Source organism: Mesoplodon densirostris, chromosome 9, assembly GCF_025265405.1.
Source record: "Mesoplodon densirostris isolate mMesDen1 chromosome 9, mMesDen1 primary haplotype, whole genome shotgun sequence".
In the NCBI taxonomy this organism is placed as follows: Eukaryota; Metazoa; Chordata; class Mammalia; order Artiodactyla; family Ziphiidae; genus Mesoplodon; species Mesoplodon densirostris.
In genome coordinates, this window is record NC_082669.1 from 33,361,525 (window position 1) to 33,384,631 (window position 23,107).

Consider the following 23,107-nt stretch of genomic DNA (forward strand, 5'->3'; position numbering starts at 1 on the left):
AACAAGAAAATATGATTCATCGTCAAGAGAAAAAACAGTCAATGCAAACCTAAAGTAACCCAGATGTTAAAATTAGCACACAGGGATTTTAAAACTGCTACTAAAATATGTCCAAAGTTTAAAGGAAAATAGAGTCATAATAAATAAAAATATGGGGGAGCACTCAGGATAGAAATGGAAAATATACAAAATGAAAGTTCTAGAACTGCAAAGTACAATATTTACATGGACCATTAATGGAGTGGGCTTAACAGCATATGGGAGATGTCAGAAGAAAGGGAAAATAAATCAAAGGTATTTATCCAACTTGAAAAACAGAGGAAAAAAAGATTGAATAAGAATGAACAGAATCATGGTGATCTGTGGGACACTGCCCAAAAGTCAGTCAGTCTGTCTGTCTATCTATCTATCTATCTGTCTATGAGTCCCTGAAGGAGAGGAAAGAAAGAATGAGGCAGAGATATTATTTGGAAAAAACAATGGCCAAAAATTTGGTGTAAAACATATACTCTGGGGCCTCCCTGGTGGCGCAAGTGGTTGGGAGTCCGCCTGCCGATGCAGGGGATGCGGGTTCGTGCCCCGGTCTGGGAGGATCCCATATGCCGCGGAGCGGCTGGGCCCGTGAGCCATGGCCGCTGGGCCTGCGCGTCCGGAGCCTGCGCGTCCGGAGCCTGTGCTCCGCAACGGGGGAGGCCACGACAGTGAGAGGCCCGCATACCGCAAAAAAAAAAAAAAAAAAACATATACTCTGTATCCAAAAATCTTAGTATCCCAAGAAATATAAATATCAATCTCTCCAACACTGCCACCATACACACATAGGCACAGTATAGAGAAACTACTGAAAACCAAAGATAAAATCTTGAAAAATACAGCAGTTACAAACAGGATAATACCAGCATGAATGAAACCTAAATCTACATGAGAAAGAGATTAGCCAACAATAAGGCATTTCTGAGACGCTTAAAGAAAAAAAAAAAGTTAACCCAGAATTCTATATCCAGGGAAAATATCCTTCAAAAATAAATGAAATGAAGGCGTTTTCAGATAAATGAAAACTGAGAGGATCTGTCACCAATAAATCTGCATCACAAGTTGTATATATTCTGACTTTGTATATATGTATACCTGTGTGTTTGTATACACATATGTACATATGCATATACATATGTATACTTTGTATATTTGTATATATGTAAATATTCTGACTTTGCACTGGACTTACTTGCCTTCTAATATTCTCCTATTATATTACCTGCATTGTTTCTTTAAAATAATTTAGTAGATATACTGTGATGTGTTTGTGTATGCTACTTAACGTTAATCTACAACTAGGGGTGGTTAGTTAACATTTAAAATATGCTAATCAAAAATCCTGCCTGTAAGGATGCTTAACAGCTGAAGTGCCTCAATCAGGGGCACTCTCCAAAGGCAGCTAGAGTGAGCACTTCAGATACTGCTAATTATGTGTGCACCTGCGTGTTAACTAGTATCAGGAAGATCAGAAATAATTTTTCACTAGTGAAATGAATGTTGCTCTTCATATGTGGTGGCTGAAAATATTTTATAGTCACTGCTGCCCTTTCATAAATGGGGTCCAAGAATCAAGGGAGTAGCAGATGTAAGCTATTCTATACAGGACGGATCAACCACAAGGTCCTACTCTATAGCACAGGGAACTATATTCAATATCCTGTGATAAACCACAATGGAAAAGAATATTAAAAAAAAGAAGGTCCACATGTGTAGAACTGAGTCACTCTGCTGCACAGCAGAGACTGGCCCAGCATTGTAAATCAACTATACTTGAATTAAAAAAAAGAGAGAGAGAGAGAGAGAGAGAGAGAGTCTAGCTGCTTAACTACAGATCATCCAGAGCTCTGCTTTATCTGTGTCCCATCTTGATGTAGGATTCTGCCTTCTGACCACAAGGGAAGGTAACAGATCCTGACATCAGTATATTGTTTAGTATGTTTATTCACAGTGAAACTGTGATGTAAGGTGCTTGAAAATGTGCCTAAATAAACCAAAGCTGAGAGTTTACTCAGTTTGTTGAAACTGCTTATATGACTGAATGTCAAGCCTGCTTGTTAGTATATATAATGTGTTGTATGTGGCAGAATTCAGTTGGGATTTGCTTTCATGATACCATACCATCTAGTGGTGGGGTCTCAGGGGAGGACATGTATAGCTCTCATCAAGTAAAGTTTATCTTAAGTCAGTTTGCAATCTCCCCCCAGCCCAACTCTACCTCTCCCACCTCACCTGGCCAAGAAAAGGAGTCATTACAGGATTAGCAAGCCTTGCATGTCTTTTAAAAAATACTGCATGTAGTAATTTTATTTATATAAATTTATTTTCATATATGCTTGTATATATATGTTCGTATATATACATATTCATTCTAGTTTGGCACTTACACCAATAAAATTTTATATAAGAAGACAACAGAGAACACAGTTTGATATTAAGAAATATTTTTAAGCGGACAAATTAAGTAAATGAAATTCTTCAGTGAATGAATACATAAAGAATTAATTGGTTCACAGATTTTGTCGCTGGCAAGAATTTTAAAGCCCCAGAGAGATTGCTTATCTGACTCAAGCAAGCTTAATCAGAAGATCACAAATGCTTTTCTCTTTTGTAGGAAGAAATGCCACAACCTCTCTTTTAAAACAAAGTTCTTTTAAGCATTACTTTTGATAATTCATTGAGAGCAATGAATGAAATCATCATACCTCTAAATGGTATCCAACTCTGATGAAGGCACAAAGGGGGTCAAAAGCTCCAGTACCACAGGTCAGAAGGTGCGTCCTATTATAGTGATGCAAAACCCGAACATAATTTGCACACTCACTCTAAAGCAGGAAAAAAAAAAAAGAAATTGGTTAGTGTAATGACTATGTTTAGTTCTTTTTTGATTTTTGCTTTTCCGAGCCCTAGAAATCTCATGTATAATCCGCATTTGGTTAGAGAAGGCAAAGGGGGCAGATGAAAAGAAGACAAGGACCAGTGGAAGAAGAGACAGAGGTGACCAATACAGCGATGTATGAATTACATTTAATAATGCGAGTGTATCATTTTCATGTATTCTAGTACACGAGGAATTTAAAATAAAGCACTGTTCAGAAATTTATCCAGGTATAAAGATTTACATGGCAATATGTTTCACTAAATAATTAAATTCTTCCCAAACCTGTTATTTTTTAAAATTTCATATAAACAATGAATCAGCATAAAGTCAGAAAACAAATAACTAGAAAAAGCTTCACTACCCTTAAGGGAACATATGCAGACCTTAGGGCACTACAGAGTTTTGATGTTTGGGAAAATAAGTCTTATATCTTCAAACTCATAAATTCATATAAAGTACTTTCATAGAGAATTTTCAAGTAAACAGATAGAAAGCTAAATGATAAAAATAACATTTTATACCTATCACTATAAGATTACAGTACTGAGATCAGCAAACTTTTTCTATAAAGGACCAGAGAGTAAATATAATTAGTTTGATGGGCCATCTGGTCTCTGCTGCAACTATTTACTTCTGCAGCTATAGCATAAAAGCAGCCGTTGACAACAGAAAAATGAATGTATATGGAAGTGTTCCAACAAAACTTCATTTATGGCAGGTCACATTTGGCCCGAGCTCTAGTTTGCCCCTAATGGATTCAACTGTAATCTTATCAAGGACAGAATCTTGATTTTGCACATCTTTGTATTCTGTAGTTAATCAAACCCAGTACCTGATACACACTCCATGTGTAACAAACTTTTAGTAGATCAGTCATTAGGTGAGTATGCTGAATGAAAAAAAGTTTAAAATTACTTCAGACTAACTTCACTAAATTAATTTTAGCAAATACCTTGTTGGCAAATCAGGTACTGCTAGTTCATTTAACTTATGAGAGAAATACTAAACCCTTTTATTTCTAAATATCACTTTGACAGTACATGCAATAGTCAGTATATATTATGTTTTATAAGGTCAGATTCTGACTTTTAAATTCTCTCATACAACAGTATTAGGATGAAAAAGCCAGCAGAACTATCTCATCGTAAGTGATTCAGAATATAGCATTCCCTTGGTAAGAACAAGTAACACACTACTGAACCGATTATCTGGGGCACACCGATAGACTTATCCCTTTAATTTCCCCTTCATGCAGCATCCTAGTCTCTATATGACCCGTATAGTTGGGAAAAATCTAATATCCTATTTTCATATTGCTATAAGCACCTGCTTCTCATGTCTTGAAACTGTCACATCTTGAGTAAGCCAATTAGACCACATTTTGGCTCGGGTGGGCTTAGATTGACACAGCCTCTGAATGTGTTCAATTACTCAGCATCACGCTGTAGACTAAGGCAGCAAGAATGTCTTGACTCATCCCTTGGCTGTTACCCAGTTGCGGCAAGAATCAGGAGTTGGTACAATGTGTGTTAGATTTCTACATGGTATTTTTTTCTTACTGAAAAAAAGGATGAGTTAACTTTCAAAAGGAGCTGTGCATGCCTTCCTCCAAAGCTGTGAATTGTGTCGTCGGCCAGCTACTCCTAGCACGTGAAAAGTTCTTTCACCCGCGTACTCGTGTGTTAGCAACTACGGCAGGGCCGCTGCTGCTGGACCACCTCTTCCCTTTCACAGGCTGCAGGGAAGCTATGGAGAGATAGAATATTGATTCGTTCAGTAGGAGACATCTTCAAAACATGTGGAATATATAAAGCATGTTTATTGCCTTTGCCATCTTCTTTCAAGTTTTTTGTTTTTTCTCCTTTAGTTTCATTTGTTTCTAATTTACTAATCAGGGTGAGATGAAATATCACAAAGACAGTGCTTAGCTTTTCCTCAAAATAAGAAATTACCTGAAATTATTTTTCTCCCCAATACATAGGAGATAAGCCTGACTAGAAGGAATTTATAAATCTGAGTTGACAAAATAAAACCAAGATCTAGATGGTACCTTGGTGCCCTACTCTACCTCTACGCTGAAATTAATTTTTAAGTAATTATATATATACAAAATGTACATGTATATATCGTATGTGCATGTGTATACATGTGTATATATACATGTATGTATGTGTGCATATATATTGATATATATATATGTATATATCAATATATATATCTATAGATATATGGAGAGATAGATATTTATTCTTGAAATGAATTGCATATATGCTTTTTAGGAGCAAATAAAAGGTTAGAGATTCAGTCCTTTGTCACTGACCATGACTATAATTGATGATTTCTTTAATTTGCAATGAATAATACTCACGGCATCTTTTCCTTTCATTATGCATTCTTCTGTTTTTACTGCTGTACTTGGCCAGTGTATCTGGAATAAAAGATAATGGACTGTTATGCAACTGCATATAAAAATAAACCACACTGAAAAACCATTTCATTTTTTTCAGCAATTCAATACATTTTATTTTGTTCTATTTTTGTTGGTTCTACTTCCTTCTTTGAGAAGATCAAGCAAGACTTTATCTTCTTTATGGCATTATTTGCCAAATTAAGACACTTATCTTTTAGCTTTTATTTTATGCTAAACTTTATTATTATTTTTTTAATCTTTCTGAAGGTTCATCTCAAGTCTCAGGCCTTTAGAGGCCACCCATACTTCAACCAGCACTGCTCTGCATTTAACCTGCTGTGACCTCTGCTGTCCAATCTCTCTCCTGAACTTGTCTGCCCTCCAAAGGCCAGGAACCTCCTTAAGTTCCCTTTGCATTTTTACCACTTAACACTGAACCTGGTGTGGTGGACTCTCAATAACATTTGTGCACAAAAGAACGAAAGGATTTATAATGAATGAATTTATAATTCATCCTCTGTTTATAATGTATCACTTCATAATACACCACAAACATCTTTGATTTTTTTTTTTTTTTTTTTTTTTTTGCCGTACGCGGGCCTCTCACTGTTGTGGCCTCTCCCGTTGCGGAGCACAGGCTCCGGACGCGCAGGCTCAGCGGCCATGGCTCACGGGCCCAGCCGCTCCGCGGCATATGGGATCCTCCCAGACCGGGGCACGAACCCGTATCCCCTGCATCGGCAGGCGGACTCTCAACCACTGCGCCACCAGGGAGGCCCTATTTTTAAAACATTATTTAACTCTACCAGTTCCCCACTAGATTTCAGGAAATTTTCATTATATTTCAAATTTGTTGGTTTCTTCATTGAAGACAGAATATGTTAAATACCTCTTTTTCATCTCAAATAGTGCCTAGCACTTTGCTAGGCAGAAATCATTAAGTACTTTTTAAATCTAATTCCACAAATGTTTAACTGTGAACTTTTTTTTTTCCCTTTGGAATGAAAGAAATGGTTTTCTCTATGCTTTTCTTTTCTCAGACTGTTTCTGTTCCTCTTTTTGCTTAAAAGATAGATTAATCACACCATGTGCCAGACAGCATGGCAAGAACTTTAGTTTTTCTTTCTTCTACTTTATAAACTCATGTGCAGAAGTTTGAGCGTGTTATACTATGCAACTGAGGGCTCATTATTATCATTGGTCTTAAAAGGTCTCTCTCTTATTTTAATTATCTATTTATTTCCTTCCCTTCCCCCCTCCATGTTCTCCCTGCATCCCTCCAGGAGGCAATCACTGTAAATTGCTCCTGGGAAGACTAACAGTTTTTTTGTTGTTTGAATATGTTCTTATAAAGTGTATATTGCTTTTTGTGCATTTTTAAATTTGTGTAAATGGTATATTTTAATTTATGTAAAGTCCTTCTCATCTTTTATACTAAGAACTGGGTTTTGAAGACCCCTCTACAAAGCCCTATGTATACATACAGTCTGTTGTTTCTAACTGCTTTGTAATATTTGGGGTATGGATCCCCCATATTCCCTCTTCTACTCTCCCAATGAGGGCACCCAAATTGTCTCCAAATCTCCACCACAGCAAACATCAGCACATCTTCTCCCAATAAAGCCTAGAGGAATCATTTTAATGCTTATGATCTCCATGAACAGCTCATTTCAGTTGCAGTGACTACACCAGAAGTGATGGTGTATAAGCTACTTTGGGAAAAGGCTTCTTACCACAAGTCTGTTTTGTTTTAATAAAGTACTTTATTGATAAGAACCACTCCCCCCCCCCCAAAAGCAGCAGCACATCTTTGTACATGGCCCTCTGGGATCTGTATAAGAATACCACTGGTACGTATAACCAGGAGCAGAATTACTGGGTCTTAGCAAAGCATACATTTAATGTTTTCCTGTGGTGTCAGGTTGCTCTCCAGAATGGTGACATGTTTATACTCTACCAGCAATCCTCACTGACACTTGGCATTGTCAGCTTTCTAACTTCTGTACTGAGCACTTCAGATTCAACATTTAATTTAATCCTTACCAGAACTTTACCTAAGTATTATTTGGGAGCTTCTTTTTTAAAAAAATGCATATTTCTCTGTCCAACTCTACAGTGCAGATCTATGGATGGGAACCAAGGTATACAATTCCCTTAAGTAATTGTAGCAACTGGTAAGTTCTTAAATGTTTCCTGTGCCTCAAGATCTAAAAGCCTCCCGGTTAATAGCTTATCCCCTCACCTGCTGGATCAATCACTCCCCCTCCCCCGACCAAAAAAGCTCAATCGGCTCCCTTTCTTGTGTCTCTTTCTGAATTCCATGGGATCACCTTCTCACGCTAATGTATCATCTTCATGGGCTCTGCTGGTCAGCGATGATGAATTCTATTTTGAGCCATGCTGACTTTCACCAGAACCCCCTATAGTTTTTTGTTCATAGCCTCCAAAGACCTGTGCCTTGGATCCACGTGCCCTGGTGTACAGGACTCCTAAGATGTTCTCTCTTCCTCTCCTGCCTCTACGGCTGCTTAGAGCCAGGCTACATGGACATTGCTTTGGCTCCCTTCTTTTTGTAGGCAATCATCTTCCATTCTCAAGTGAACATTTTGGTGAATGAGTAGAAATTTCCCAGTAGAGTAGACTGGGTCTCTTAAGACATTATTAATATTTCTAAAAATAGCCTTCTTCTCCTCAGGATGATTAAGAGCCTCAGGTCCTGGATTAAGAAGAGTTCAGCTACAGCATCCTACTAGCCAGTATCAATGGTCATATATATTAGACTATATTGCTCCACCTGTGCCAATAAGACCAACTGTCTTCCTATCTAAGGCAGTTTGTTCCCTAAAGGTCTCTATTATCTCTCCCTGATGTCTCCCCTTCTTCCACCCACCACCATCCTATCCTGTGCTCTGCTAGTCTGGAAGGACTTTCTGGTTATTGAACTACATACTAGATGCTGCTGATTGAAGATATTTTTATTTAGTGAGGACTGTTTAATTATTTTTAAACTACTGCCCAGCATTCAAAAGTAAGACATTTTGCATAAAAATCTAGATTTCTGGTGTCTCTAGAAAAATCTAAAAGGCAAGCAACAGGCATGCCTTCCTATGTGGCACCATTCTTCTGGAGTTGAGTCTGAAGTTTTCTTTCAGTGGGACAGGCACTCTCTGATTCTCTTCAGACTTTTCTTTTACCTAAGTGGCCCCTGTAGGCATTTTAGTTTTTGAAATCTGATATACATGTTTGAATTCCAAATATGGTCAAAATTTAAGATTTTTAAAAAAGCTGTGTCCCATACAATATCAGGTTAGGCATGTATATGTTAGATGGGGAAGAGGTTTGTCACTTAACTCACACATTACATAGTCAAATCCAGGCCCTGACACATGAAAAATATTGGGGATTTATAAAAGTGGTGACAATAGCATTTGATTATGATGATCCTTTTATGACTCTAAATTTATTATCATAGGAGTAAGCACTCTATGGTTTGAACTATAGGTATACGACATTACTTCGATGTTATTATTAGTGTAATGAGCCCCCTAAAGTTTCTAACTAACAATATTCAGCATTCATGTGTTCCTTTGCTTTCATAGTGCAGTATATAAACCTTTAAATAAAAACACAAGCTTTTTGTTATGTGGCAACATAGAAAAAAGACAAAATGAAAAAAGTAGGGACATAAAAGAAAACCAACTAAAAAGTCCAAAGCACACACAGAATACCCTAGAATCAATGTTCTTCATTATAGCAGTAGATCTATCAGTGGATTATATATGATTCAGGAAAGATATCACATAAATAAGACAATGTCAGGTTCAACTTCAGGCTTAACATCAGCCTGAGGGAGGTTACCAACACCACTTGACAATAGGATCCTGGAAGTGAAGCTGTAGATTTTATAAACTTCACTGATCCTTTATTCTGGAAAAAATTCAGGCACTGAGCAGTAGGTTTTCTCAGATGATTTCTAAAACTCATTCTAATTTGAGATTCAATTTGGTTTTGGAATTATAATTTTACTGTGGATGCATAAATTATTCAAAAGGATATGCTAGAATGTATATGTGTGTGTAAATACAAATTCAAAATACAAATTCATTTTAGGATCATCCATCATTGGAAAGATTTTCATGACTAATTTGCTTATTGACATGAATAAATCGGAGAATACCTCATCAGTAGAACAGAATAATGCTTTTATATTCTTAACACCTTTAATTTAGGAGATGCAGGGTTTTTCTTCTTAGAATATTAGCATCTTTTTTATTCATTTTTCATCATTATGTAAAACGGTGACTTCTTTAAACTGTAGTTCTACAATTTCAAAGTATTAGATAACTAATTCCTTGGAAAAATATACCAAAGTTCAGCTTTTCAATGTTGAAATAGTATCCAGACAATAGAACAACCTCAAGTATTACCTCATTCTCCTCAATCATTGCTTCATAAGGATTATTTCGGGGACTATTTGAACATATTGTCTGGGGGGCAATTCTCTAGAGGATTCCTATACTTTATTGACAGCTTTTGTTCCACATTATCTTTTCAAAGAGCCTTGGAAGACAGAGATAGAATCTCCCTTCAGGGCAAATAGAAGATTTGTTTCCTGACCAGGAAAATAAAGATAATGTCTCCCTCTGGGCAAAGGTTGGACAGCTTTGCTAGCAAATCCCTTGTAAGACTGGGAGTTTTCTGAGCCGGAGGTTGGTAAAGTGGGTATGATACAAATTCACTGTGTGTACAGTGTCTACTTAGGCTGCTTTGCCCATCCCCTATGGGACTTGAGGAGGGAAAGACAAGATGGAAACACGAGGCTCATGCTGTCTGCTGTCCTGTGAGTGACAGAGTCCTCTGTCTCTAGCCCAGGCATTGTATTCTGCCAGCATCAATGAAACTAAGACAGGCTAACGTGTTGTCTTAAAAGCAAGGTAAAATTTCAGACCCTTACAGTTCTTGACACAAACAAAAGATCATATATTATGTGGTGGCGAAGACAATACTTGGCTTTTCTAGGATTGCCAAAACACGTGTTGTTTCTAGCAGCAAACCTAATAGTGGCAGTTGCTCTAGGAATAATGAAATCATTATTTCAGGCACTTAGAAGACGTTTCCTGATTAACTTTTTCAACAGATAATATGTCTCCTTCCTTTGATCCTCTATATTGCTTTTCTTACTTTTTCTATCTATGACTATAATGATATGTGTACTCAATTTTAGCTCTCTTATTAGGGCTATAAGTTACAGAGGGCAAGGCAGTGACTTATTTCCACAGCCCTAAAATGCCTACCTGGCACAAGGCCTTAAATGCAATCACTGCTCATTCATTGTCTATGGGCAGACTTGTATCAGTCAACATTTCTTTATCACATTCTTCAAAAAGTCAATTCAGTAAAGGATCCTACAATAAAGTTTGAGATATAGATTCACTGACATGAAAATGCTGCAAGCAGTGTCAAATAAATGAGACAAGTAACACTTTCCAGTCTAATCAGGGAGGAAATCCTGCAGGATTTAGCAAGTTTGCAAGACTGGCAGGGTTTCTGAGGGCAGAGAAAAGGGTATTAACCAGATCACTCTGGGTCCATGGAAGGGAGAGAGGTAGAAGATTAAATTATGTACACTCACCACTAAAGTGTAACACAGGGGAGCTCTCCAAATGAACAATGTCATTATATATTTATTCAAGTTTTGCTTTTGTTGTTGTTTATACATTAGTTTGCTTTGGTTTCTTTCTTTCTTTTTTTTTTTTTTAACAAAATTTAACAGGCTCAAGACTGCATTCAAAGGTCCACTCAGGTGAGAAAAGATAAGAGAATGATCTCACTGGAAATCAAAAGTTATTTTAAAGCCATCATGTACAAATGATCTGCCAAGAGAGTAAGGGAAATGATTTTCCTCATTTGTTTTGGCAGTAAGGATGCCTTTTGGTTCTGCTCCAGAGTAGCATCAACAAAACCCCATAAAATTAGGTTATTTGTTCTGCATAAAACATTTTTAAAGGCAGTTAAGCAACAGGGTGTAATGACATCTCCAAATTCTCTGCACCAAGAAAGGTACAAAAAGCAGAAGGTTAAATACACATCATTTCATCACAATACTCCTACAGTATAATTTAATTGTTCCAATGCACTTTAACAGGCCATTTACTATTCTTGCATATCTCAAAGGAGAACAATAAAATAAAATAAAAATTAAATTACAAAGTAATTCTTTCCCGGACTCCCTATTGAGTCTCCTAATTACACCAGGATTAAGGATTTAACTATTCTATTGTTACAAGATGTTAGGACACTCAGAGATTTTGGAGAGCAAAAACAAATGAACAAAGAAACAATAATTTAACTGTCTAAAAAACATTATTTCCTTTTTTATTAAAAAAAATTAAATAAAATGATCCAGGTAGTATAAATCTCTCTTCCTTGGAATACATTTAAGTGATTAAGACACTATTATAACTTCATCTAATATTCTCTACCTAATTCTATTATTCTAATGAAAAATGTTTGCTTATATTTTAGTTTTTCTTTATATATTTTATATCTATATATAGTACCAGTGTCCATCAATGTATATTTTAATTAAAGGTCCTATAAATGTCATTAAAATCAAGAAAATAGATTGAGTATAACACATTAAAAGAGGCCTAATGGTTTATAAATGGTAGTTTTAACCTGACACATGTTATCCTTACTGCTTATGCTTTTATACTTAATTACAATGGCTGTCATTATTCAAGTCGTTTGTATACCAGAATTATAATCTTTTGGACTATAGACAAGATTTGTTCTTGAAATGTTCATAATCCAAAGCTTTTGAATTAGAACACTATTATTATGACACAAACATTTTTGGCCTTGTGTATGCCCTTTTTAATGGATGAAATTTACTAAATTGCCATCATTAATGTGAAATACCATTTGCCATTTTATATGCAAATTAGATTTTAATGCTTCTCTCTCACTTAAAACAAATTAAATTCTAAAATGCAAGCATTTTTTTCACCTTGGATTCAGTAAAGTTGAGTAAATGAGAAAAGTATAAATATTTTTACACACAGAAGTGACTGAGTTATATTTAGAGATATCCAAATTAAGTAGTGTAACTTTACCTTAAAATAATAGTGGTGAGAGTAATTTTAGGAAAAAAAAGCTGAAATTTAGAAACTTGGAGAAAGCCAGGGGTGAAAATTTGTTAAAGTGAATATTTATTACTAAATATGGAATGTTTTATGAAGTCCTATAATATACAGCTTAAATAAACAAACATTTCCACTTTTGATTTCTTCATGAAATGAAAAAAGAAAAGAAGATTTTATACCTCAAACGAGTATTGCTACCTCCCTGAGAATAATTTTGATTTGTTTTTCAGGAATCTCAGTATTTCTCAAATGTGCACAGATTGCAAGGGGCTATGTTGATAGGAGACGGACAAGTTAGTCCCTGACCTGTGGTTGAATACCGGAGCCTCGTGGGGCACTCAACTTTGCCGTTAAGCTAACAAGGGGGAGACAGTTCCTTCTCGCACTTGTCAGTGGTTTTCCTCCACTACTGTCACCAACCACTAACTGTTCCACTAGTCTCTTAACCATTACGAAGGTAAACGCTAGTCATGCAAAGGGAATAAGAACCAAGAGGACACAGACACCTCATGACAAAAGGCAGAACTAACAGTACACTGAAGACCACCTCGGGAGACACGGAGTTCACACCAGAACAGCGGCCTGGTTCTCAACGCCGTGACGTGGTGGAAAGACCTTAGGCGTCTAAGACAAGTGAACCTGGTTTTAAGTTCTAACTGCTACTTACTGGCCTCATGGCCCTATTCTCCTCTTCCTTTCATTTACCCAGCATGCTGCTGCTAAAGCAATCATGCTGAACTACCATTCTGATTGTGTTATACACGTATTCAGACTCTCCCACTGGCTCCTGCATTGCCTGCAAGATTAAGTTTCAACAGCACAGCAGTCAGTAATCTTCAGGAGCTGGTCTAAACCCCATTTCCATCCTTAACTCTCACTCTACCCTGTTGATACCCACATGCCCCGACCTCACCTATCTACTTCAGCCAAGTCATTATTTCAAAGTGCTCTAAAATGTCTGACCTTCTTCCCTGTACTCTCTCTGTTCCCACTACCTATTGGTGTGAATCAAAATTCCACCTACGATTCAAAGTCCAATTTTAAATTATATCTCCTCCAGGAAACCCCAACTCCCAGCTTCTATATACTTTCTTAGCATTTTACTTGGGCCTTTGTTATAGTTCTATTCAAATTGTGCTACCTGTGACAGATGTGTATGTATGTATCTTCTCCATCGCACTGGAAATATTTTAGGGTAGGGACTGTTTTATTCATCTCTGCATACTTCGTACCTCCATGACTGTTTCTGGAACTTAGTTGAATCGTCTCTAAAAATATGCAGTACTCTTCTACCTCAGTTAGAAATGGCAGCACATAGGAATCATGTGCTGATTCTATGTCTTGTTTAGATAATAACCATGATAGCAAATATTTGGATAATACTATGTTCCAGGCACTGGCCTAGGCAACTAATAAGTCAATAAATTGTCTTATAAAAGCTGTCAGATAAATATTATGATTATCTCTCTTTTACAGATGAGAAAACTGAGAAATAGAGTTATGGAATAAGCTGACCAAGATCACTCATCTCCTAAGTGCTGGACCAGATATGGGAGTTCAGGCAATCTGGCTATAAAACGTGTTCTTTGCTATTACATTCTGCTACTTTTCAAAATGTCTTATAATATCTGCAAATGGAAATAAGTTAAAATAAAACAAAAAATAATTTGTTGGCTCTTTCGGTCAAATATCAAAAAAAAATGTAGCTGTTGATCCATTATATCTCATTCTAGAAATGAAATGTTTATCAGAAAGAATGAAGACAAACTTTCAACCAATAAAGAAACACAAATAAAGGTACCATGGCTAATGCTTCTTTATGGTAATACAAATAAACCTGATAAATATGAATTAGGAAATAAATTTTTCTCATGGAATACAGAAAACAGCACAAAAATGTTTTCAATAATTGTTAGGTGCTATATGAAAAAAGCTTTACTTTGTGTAATATCTAGAGGGATTTTTAAATCATTACTAGTTTTGGTTTACTAATTAATATTATTATTCACCATTTTGAAATATTATCATACTTTATTGAAATATTTTAGAGTCACAGGAAAAGTTTTTTTAAATCCTCTTTTTAAGAATTGCTTTAATTACTCAATAATTGTGTAAATTTTACTCTTAAATGCTCCTTAAATGCTAGCAATATACCAGGATGTTTTGGATTTATTCCTTTGCTTCCCTTTCTTGATCATATATATATATATATATATATATATATATATATATTATATTTTGCAGTACGCGGGCCTCTCACTGTTGCGGAGCACAGGCTCCGGACGCACAGGATCAGCAGCCATGGCTTGTGGGCCTAGCCGCTCTGCGGCATGTGGGATCTTCCCGAACTGGGGTACGAACCCGTGTCCCCTGCATTGGCACACGGACTCTCAACCACTGCACCACCAGGAAAGCCCTCTTGATCATATTTTTAAGATACATATTTAGTTTTTTATGAATTACATGTTTAATGCTAAAAAAACTTAACTCATTAATTTTGCATGCATATATTTAAATCCCCTTAGATTTAACTCAAATTAAATTTCACCAGACTGAAGTTCAAACAACTATGCATCATGTAAAAATAACACTTAATATTGCTGAGTGTACAGCTGCTAACTAGAGAATTTAATAATAACATAATAAACTTTCATTATCTCTTTTGGCCACATCTTGATATTGCACTAATTATAAATAAATTGGGGGTGGAGGATATGAGAAGAAACAGGTACATTCTTTTTCAAATGATCTAGATTGGAAGTTCTTCCTCAATACAAAATGATAATTTTAAAATTAAGTAGTTACTGAAAGGAAATTTAATGAAGATTTTTGACTTTCCCGGTGGTCCAGCAGTTAAGACTCCGTGCTTCCAGTGCAGGGGGCATGGGTTTGATCCCTGATCAGGGAAGTTCTGCATGCCATGCAGTGTGGCCAAAAAAAAAAAAAAAAAAAAAAAACCCAATTTAAACATGGATAGCTTTGAATTCTTGTGGCTATAGTCCTATCCAATTTTAGAGACCTTGGGGCTTCATCATAAATAAATGCTTATTTCAAGAGACAGATACAGATGTAGGCTGTACAAGAAAACAGGAAAATCAAGTGAAAACTGACCACCAGCACAGGTTTGTCTTTCCCTTTCCAAGTCTTCTGATCTATACTAATGTCCTGCTATTGTCACATTATGATCAGAGTCTCAAGATACTTCAATTTTTTCACCCAAATAATGATTTCCTCTAGCTCAGTCCAAACCTTTCTGTACCAAAAGGCTTTAGAGAAAGGTGAAAAGAAAAAAAAAATGTTTTAAAAAATATTTCTTAGAAAGTTCCTGATGAGGTCAGAGTTTAATCTAAGTCTCATATTATCTGTGGATTTTAGAGACATTTTAAGAGAGCAGAAGAAACCTTTTTTTTTTTTGGCAGGTAGGAGGTTCTCATATGAGGTAAAACAAATGGAATAATAAGGGTAGAATTTGTACACTGAAGAGTATGATTTACCACCAGGGTTGACTTTTCCATTTTTGAGTGAGGGTCAAGGGTTTTTTAGGAATGTGACCTAGATACAAGAGAGCAGAATTTCAGTGTGAAGGTATCATTACATAGCCTGGGAAATGCTATGAATTAATTTATAAAGCAAAGTCAGTATCAAAAAAAAACTAATATAATACAGTAAATCTATTAAATGGTAAGTTCTTATCTATCTCAAAATTGCATGGGAAAAATCAATCCTATGTGTGTATCATGATGTAAGTTCTGATTATTACAGTTGATCCTTGAACAATGTGGGTTTGAACTGCGAGGGTCCACTTAACATGTAGATTTTTTTCAGTGAATATGCACTACAGTACTACACCATCTGCTGACGTTGGTTGAATCTGCGGACATGTAACTGTGGATATGGGGGGCCAACTGTAAAGTTATATCTGGATTTTCAACTTCTTGGGGGTCAGCACCCCTAACCCCCTGTGTTGTTCAAGGGTCAACTGTATATATAAGACAATTATTTATTTAGCCCTGTATGTAGGAATAGTATTTCCTAGGGCTTGCAGGGACATATAATACTCTAGTATATCACAATTTTAAATGTACATTACAATCACCTTGGAGAGTTTTAAAAAGTACTACTTATTCCTCATTTTATTCTGGAGGAAAGGCCAAGGCATAGACATTTACAAGATCCTTAGGTATTATTAATGTTCATCCAAAGTAAAAACTATTACCATACTATAAACAGGCTCCTTACTCTGTTTGCCAGTGGGGAAGTGGGTAGGTGCTTGGGGAGGGGGAGGGTGGAAGGCAGACAAAATTAGTTTGAAAGTGGTTCTACAATAAGTACAATGGGATTTGCAAGAGGGCAGACACTGAAGAGAACAGATTTATTGGACAATGTCAATATTAGAAACAGACACTTTCATCTTTTTAGTGTCTATATTCCTTGCATGCCTACATCTTCAAAGATGAATACAACTTAGTACCTACTCTTAAGGATCCAACTGACAAAGTACACTGATAAGTAAACAGCCAATTTTAATACAACATGGGAATCAAAATCAAACCAAGGGATAAGGAAGGGCTGGGAGAACCTTTTCCAATTCTAGTTTAGAGGAGGAAGGAAATAGTTAAAGCAACAAAAGCAAAAATTGGGTATGTGTGAAGGCTAGTCCAAAGAAGGAAAATGTAAGGATAAAGAAGTATTAAAGAGCAAATAGAGGTGACTGACATCACTACGTATCAGGAAAATAAAAGTCAAAACCACAATGAGCTAGTACCTCACACCGGTTTGAAAGGCTATTATCAAACAAATCAAAAGATAACAAGTGTTGGCAAGGATGGGAAGAAAATGGAACCCTTGAGCATTGTTGGTGGGAATGTAAATTGGTGCAGCTACGACAGAAAACAACATGGAGTTTCCTCAAAAAATTTAAAAATAGAACTACCATATGATCCAGCAATGCTACTTCTGGATATATATATCCAAAGGAAATGAAAACTGAATGTCAAAGAGATATTCTGCACACCCATATTCACTGCAGAATTATTCACAGTAGCCAAGGTATGCAAACAACCTCTGTCCATCAAGGGATGAATGGATTAAAAAAAAATGTGGTATGTATATATACACACACACATACATACAAAAATACACATGGTGAAATATTATTCAGCCATGAGAAAGAAGGATATCCTGCCATTTAGAACAATATGAATAAAACTTGAGGGCATTATGGTAAGTGAAATAAGTCAGACAGAGAAAGATAAATACTGTATGGTACCGCTTATATGTGGAATCTAAAAAAGCTGACTCCATTGGAACAAAGAGTAGAATGGTAGTTACCAGAGGCAGGATTGGCGGGGGGGGATGGGTGGAGATGAGAAGATGTTGATCAAAGGGTAAAAACGTCTAGTTATAAGACATAAGCTCTGGGGACCTAAAGTGCAGCATGGTGATTATAGTTAATACTGTATAATATCTTGAAAGTTGCTAAGAAAGTAGATCTTAAATGTTCTCACTACAAAAAAGATGAGAATCACATGATGTGACAGAGGTGTTAGGTAAAGCTGTGGTGGTGGTCATTTTGCAATATACAAGTGTATCAAATCAACATGTTATATACCTTAAACATACACAGTGTTGTATGTCAATTATATCTCAATAAAGCTGAGAGAAAAAGTGCAAAAAGAAGTGCTCCGACTGCCAATGTATTGGTGTGAACAAGTGGAGATTAAACCAAAAAGGTAGACAAGAGTAGATCCTGAGGACCTATCACAGCTAAACTGAGAAATTTATGTTTATTTTTACTCAAAATTTTAATAAATGCTTTCTAAGATGAAAATTGTAGAGCAGGAGTTCTTAACTAGGGCCTGAAAAAAGAATTCAAGGAATGTACCAACTTTGATTGGAAAAAAAATTACATTATTATTTGCACTAACCTCTAACTGAAATTTAGCTTTTCTATCTTATAAATGTAGAAAACTAACCTCAGTATTATTAATAGTATCTGTGGCTTAATAACCAAGATAAATAACAAATATTTTAATATTAACTTAGAGTTGCTGCAGGTATCTCAAAATATTATTAACACTCACCATCAATTTGAAATTATGGTACTTATGAGAACTATTGCTAAGACTTCTTATTTAATATTAATAAAGAAGCTACATGTTTTCATATTAGAAATTGTTATTTTTATATAATGATAGTTGTATTTCAACGTAGTTATATTTTAATAACTTTTTTCAATATTTTACTTTGTAATCCTACATATTTATTTAATGCATTTAGGGTGCATAGGCTTCACCAGACTGCCAAATGGATCCATGACCTATATAAAAGTTGAGAACCCATATACAAAGCCCTATTTGTTGCCGATTTTGTAAAGAAAACAATAATGTAGAAAAGATAGAAGATAACCAGTCCTTGAGAAATGTCAATAGACTGGAATGCAGAGCGTGTGCAGATGGAATGGCGTTTCATAAAAGGAGAAAGAGTACGTTCACTTACAAGGAGGGAGGTAGAAGAAGTCAGGCAGAGGAGTACCCCTGGTAATGGGAGAGTGAGCATTAAGCTGTCTGATGGCTTCATATGATGGAACATATTACATACAAACCAAAGTGAATAACAGGAGTTTACAGATAGCTTATACATAGCTTATACATGTGTGTCAAGCACGGTTCTTGGTCCTTTGCATACATTAATTCAGTTTCATCCTTGGAGAGGCCTAATATGTCCCCTTTAACAAGTGAGGAAGTAAAAGAATAAAAGGATTAAGGAATTTACCCAATGCTATAAATGCAGAGCCAGGATGCGAACCTAGAAATCTAATTTGTGTTCCTAATTCACTCTTCTATCCCTACAAAGGAAGTCGAGCTACAAGTAACACGACTGACTCTAATAACTAATACTGAATAAAACAAAACACAAAAGCAGCCCCAGGAGACTACAACATACTATTGTGTATCACTTTTACATAGCTCAAAAGAAGTAACATTAAACAATATACTGTATAGGAAAACACTCGTTATGACAAAATAATTTTTAAAACTTTTGAAAAACAGAAAAATAAACAAAATTCAGCATAGTTAATTGCTTCTAGGCAGCAGGAAGCATGAGGAGGCAAAGAGGCAGGAGACAAAAGGTAGCTGCATCTGCAGTGGGAATGGTGATATTTTCATTCTTGAGATGGGTGGTGAGTTCATATGTATTTATTTTATTATTATGCTTTCTAACATATTTACATTATTTATATCTTTTATGTATCACATATTACATTTTAAAAGATATTAAAAACTAAGAAATAAATGGAAAGTGAGAAAGTGGGGAAAATGGGCTTTGGCTACTCTTCCAAGGTGACTGATCCCAGGGGAAGAAGCAGGGATGTGGTGGCACCAAGTAGATATATGTTTATGGTGGGACTTTTTAAATGAGAGGTCTGTATCCTGCTTATAAAATGATGGGCTAGACACAGTGGTCTGACCTGAGGTAATTCTGCCTCCCAGGGGGTATCTGACAGTGTCTGGAGACTTTTTGATTGTCATGACTCAGGGGTAGCATTCTACTGGAGTGTATTGGATAGAAGCCAGGGATACAGCTAAACATCCTACAATGGCACAGGACACCCTCTGCTCCAACCTGGACTTATTCCAAATGTCAACAGTACTGAGGTTAAGAAACCCAGAGATAAAGCAGGAGAGATTAAAAATATAAGAACAGGTAAATAATTGAAGGAGTAAGGTCCAAGAGAGACAGGAGGAGAGCGTGGCCAAGAAGCAGAAACATCACATCTTCAGAGCCTGGACAGCACTGAGGCACCAACTCTCATTCTTAAGTCTACTTTTTTTACACAGACTGTCTATGAAGTAGACCTTGTCTAACTCTGCTGTTACTGAAAATAAATGCAGAACGTCTATGTGGAGCTTTATTGCTAATCATTCTGTGGAAATAGGCAAGAAAAGTAAAAAATAACAAATGCAGGTGGGATGAAGTCACCTCAGAGCTAATGCAGCTTACATCTCAGAATTCCTCACGAGTATCCAGCCCTTTTGTGGCCCTGGGAGGGGCGTTAGCAATTTTGAAATTTAAGTTTGAATTATATTTCCTGAAGTGACCCAGCAAACTGTATATACTTCAGGCCCCACAAAACAAGGATTTACCTTTGAAGGAAACAAAGTTATTCAATTTAATAATTTGTATAGCTACTTTCCTTGACATCCTTGCTGGATGGAATCCTGAAGCTTAAACAACCAGATACTATTCTATTTAGCTCCCTAAGATGCAGTTCATAAAAACTCATCACTCTCCAGGTTTCTTATCCTTATATAGTCTTCACAGGTCATTTCCTCCATTAAAGCAGTCTTTCTAGCATTAAAGGCCTCAGGGTACAATTAGGCCAAAACAATAAAGGATACGTAGGTTATTCAATTTCCCCTACTCTAAAGCAGAATCACATTAAAGTGGGAAGCTGCTAACTCCTGGCCTTAGTTCCACATAGGAGAGGAGGGCTCAGGAAAACTGTTAAGAGATTTTGTGTACATAAAAGTCACCTAGAAAGCATGTCATAAATGTGGATTTCAGGGACCCACTCCATGAGAGTTACAGGATCCAGATCCAAGGACAGCAATTTAAGAACTACTTCCTTAATGCAAAGATTCTTAATCTTCTGGGTGTCAGATCCCTTGAAGGATCTTTCCATATTCACATACTTATAATTTTAATATGGAGATTTTATTAGTTTGCTATGGCTGCTATAACAAAATGTTACAGACTGGGTGGCTTAAATAACAGAAATTTCTTTTCTCATAGTTCTGGAGGCTAGAAGTCCAAGTTCAAGGTGTTGGCACGTCTGGTTTCTTCTGAGGCCTCTCCTTGGCCTGCGGATGGCTGCCTTCTCACTGTGTCCTCACATGGCCTTCCCTCTATGGGCACACATCCCTGATGTCTCTTTAATGTATCCAAATTTCCTCTTTTTATAAGAACACCAGTCAGACTGGATTAGGCCCACGCTAATTGCCTCATTTTAACTTAATCACATCTTTAAAGTCACATTCTCAGGACTGGGAGTTAGGGCTTCAACATATGAATTAGGGGTTGGGGGAGGAAATCATCCCATAACAGAGATTATTCCATGGCCCCCATTCTAACCACTCCTAGCTTAGCTATTCCTTCAAAGAACTGGAGTGTGCAGATGATCTACCCAAGAGAAAAAGAAGGGGGCCATGTGGTGAACACCACAGTTAGGAGGAAAATGACCATCCAAAAAAGGGAGAGGAAAATCCATTGAATTTGTCTGGAACAAGGAGGTCACTGATGGTCTTAAAGATGTATGTGTGTATACTTGGAAAAGATGAAAACTCGAATTTGAAAAGACATGCCCCCCAATGTTCACATCAGCACTATTTACAATAGCCAAGACATGGAAACAACCTAAATGTCTATCAGCAGATGAATGGATAAAGAAGATGTAGTATATATATACGATGGAATATTACTCATGAAATAATGTCATTTGTAGCAACATGGATGGACCTAGAGATTATTATACTCAGTGAAGTCAGACAGAGAAAGACAAATAGCATATGATATCGCTTATATGTGGAAACTAAAATATGACACAAATGAACTTATTTACAAAACAGAAATAGACTCACAGACATAGAAAACAAACTTATGGTTACCAGAGGGGACAGGCAGTGGGGGGAGAGATAAATTAGGAGTTTGGGATTATCAGATATAAACTACTATATATTAAGTTGATAAACAACAAAGTCCTACTGTATAGCAGAGGCAACTATATTCAGTATCTTGTAATAACCTATAATGGAAAAGAATCTGAAAAAGAATATATATATACACATATATACATAACTGAATCACTTTGCTGTACATCTGAAACATTGGAAATCAACAATACTTCAATTAAAAAATCCCAAAAAATGATGTGTGTGTATAATACAAATATTGCATATTTATGTTTTATATATATAAATACATATTCAATTTTATAATATATATTTTAGATAGACATTGAGAGAGACAGAGAGCAATCATCTCTTTTAAGAACTACAGAGAAAATAAAATTAAGGATGATAGAAAAAAAAAGGAAAGAGTTAAACACATTATGTGTCCCCACTTCATCCTGCAACTAAAATAGTAGCCAAAGGGCATAATGCAAAAAGGACAAATAGAACTTGAGTGGAGATGCCAAAGAAATATTAGCAACATTTTGGAAGTTCTACAACACATTGACAAGTGTTGACTGGCTTTCCACACGAGAAAAGCTGAAATCTAAAGGCCTGCAGGGTGAAGGGAGCTATAAACAAGCTGATTCATGAAAAAGAACTTGAAAAATTCTCAGGAATTAGAAGTCTAGGGCTCTTCTGAAAATGGCAAAAGGTGCGGGTGTGGATGAAATCAGGAGAAATCGTTTAACGTCTGTATAATAAACAGCAGGCCAGACAATTGAGAACAAAACTCTGCCTTATAGGAGTCCCAGAAAGACAGTCAGGAGGAAAATGGAAAAGAAGGGAAAACATCAAAGAAATAATAACATTTTCCAGAGCTGAAGGCCAAGCCTTTCCCCTGCAGAAGGCCCACTGTGTCTCAACACAGTGAATGAAAAACAGATCAAACCTTAAAGAAAATTTG

The 23,107-nt window shown here is 36.3% G+C and overlaps 1 protein-coding gene across 1 annotated transcript in view; it reads right to left on the reverse strand.

Annotated features, from left to right (window-relative positions):
* The window catches only part of SEMA3E (semaphorin 3E), a 271,091-nt gene that overhangs the window by 85,728 nt on the left and 162,256 nt on the right, over positions 1–23,107 (reverse strand). Inside the window, exons 3-4 of the mRNA XM_060108350.1 lie at positions 5,283–5,342; positions 2,739–2,858 (exon numbers count right to left, since the gene is read on the reverse strand). Of these exons, the coding sequence (XP_059964333.1) occupies positions 2,739–2,858; positions 5,283–5,342 (180 nt within the window). The remainder of the gene's footprint in view (positions 1–2,738; positions 2,859–5,282; positions 5,343–23,107) is intronic.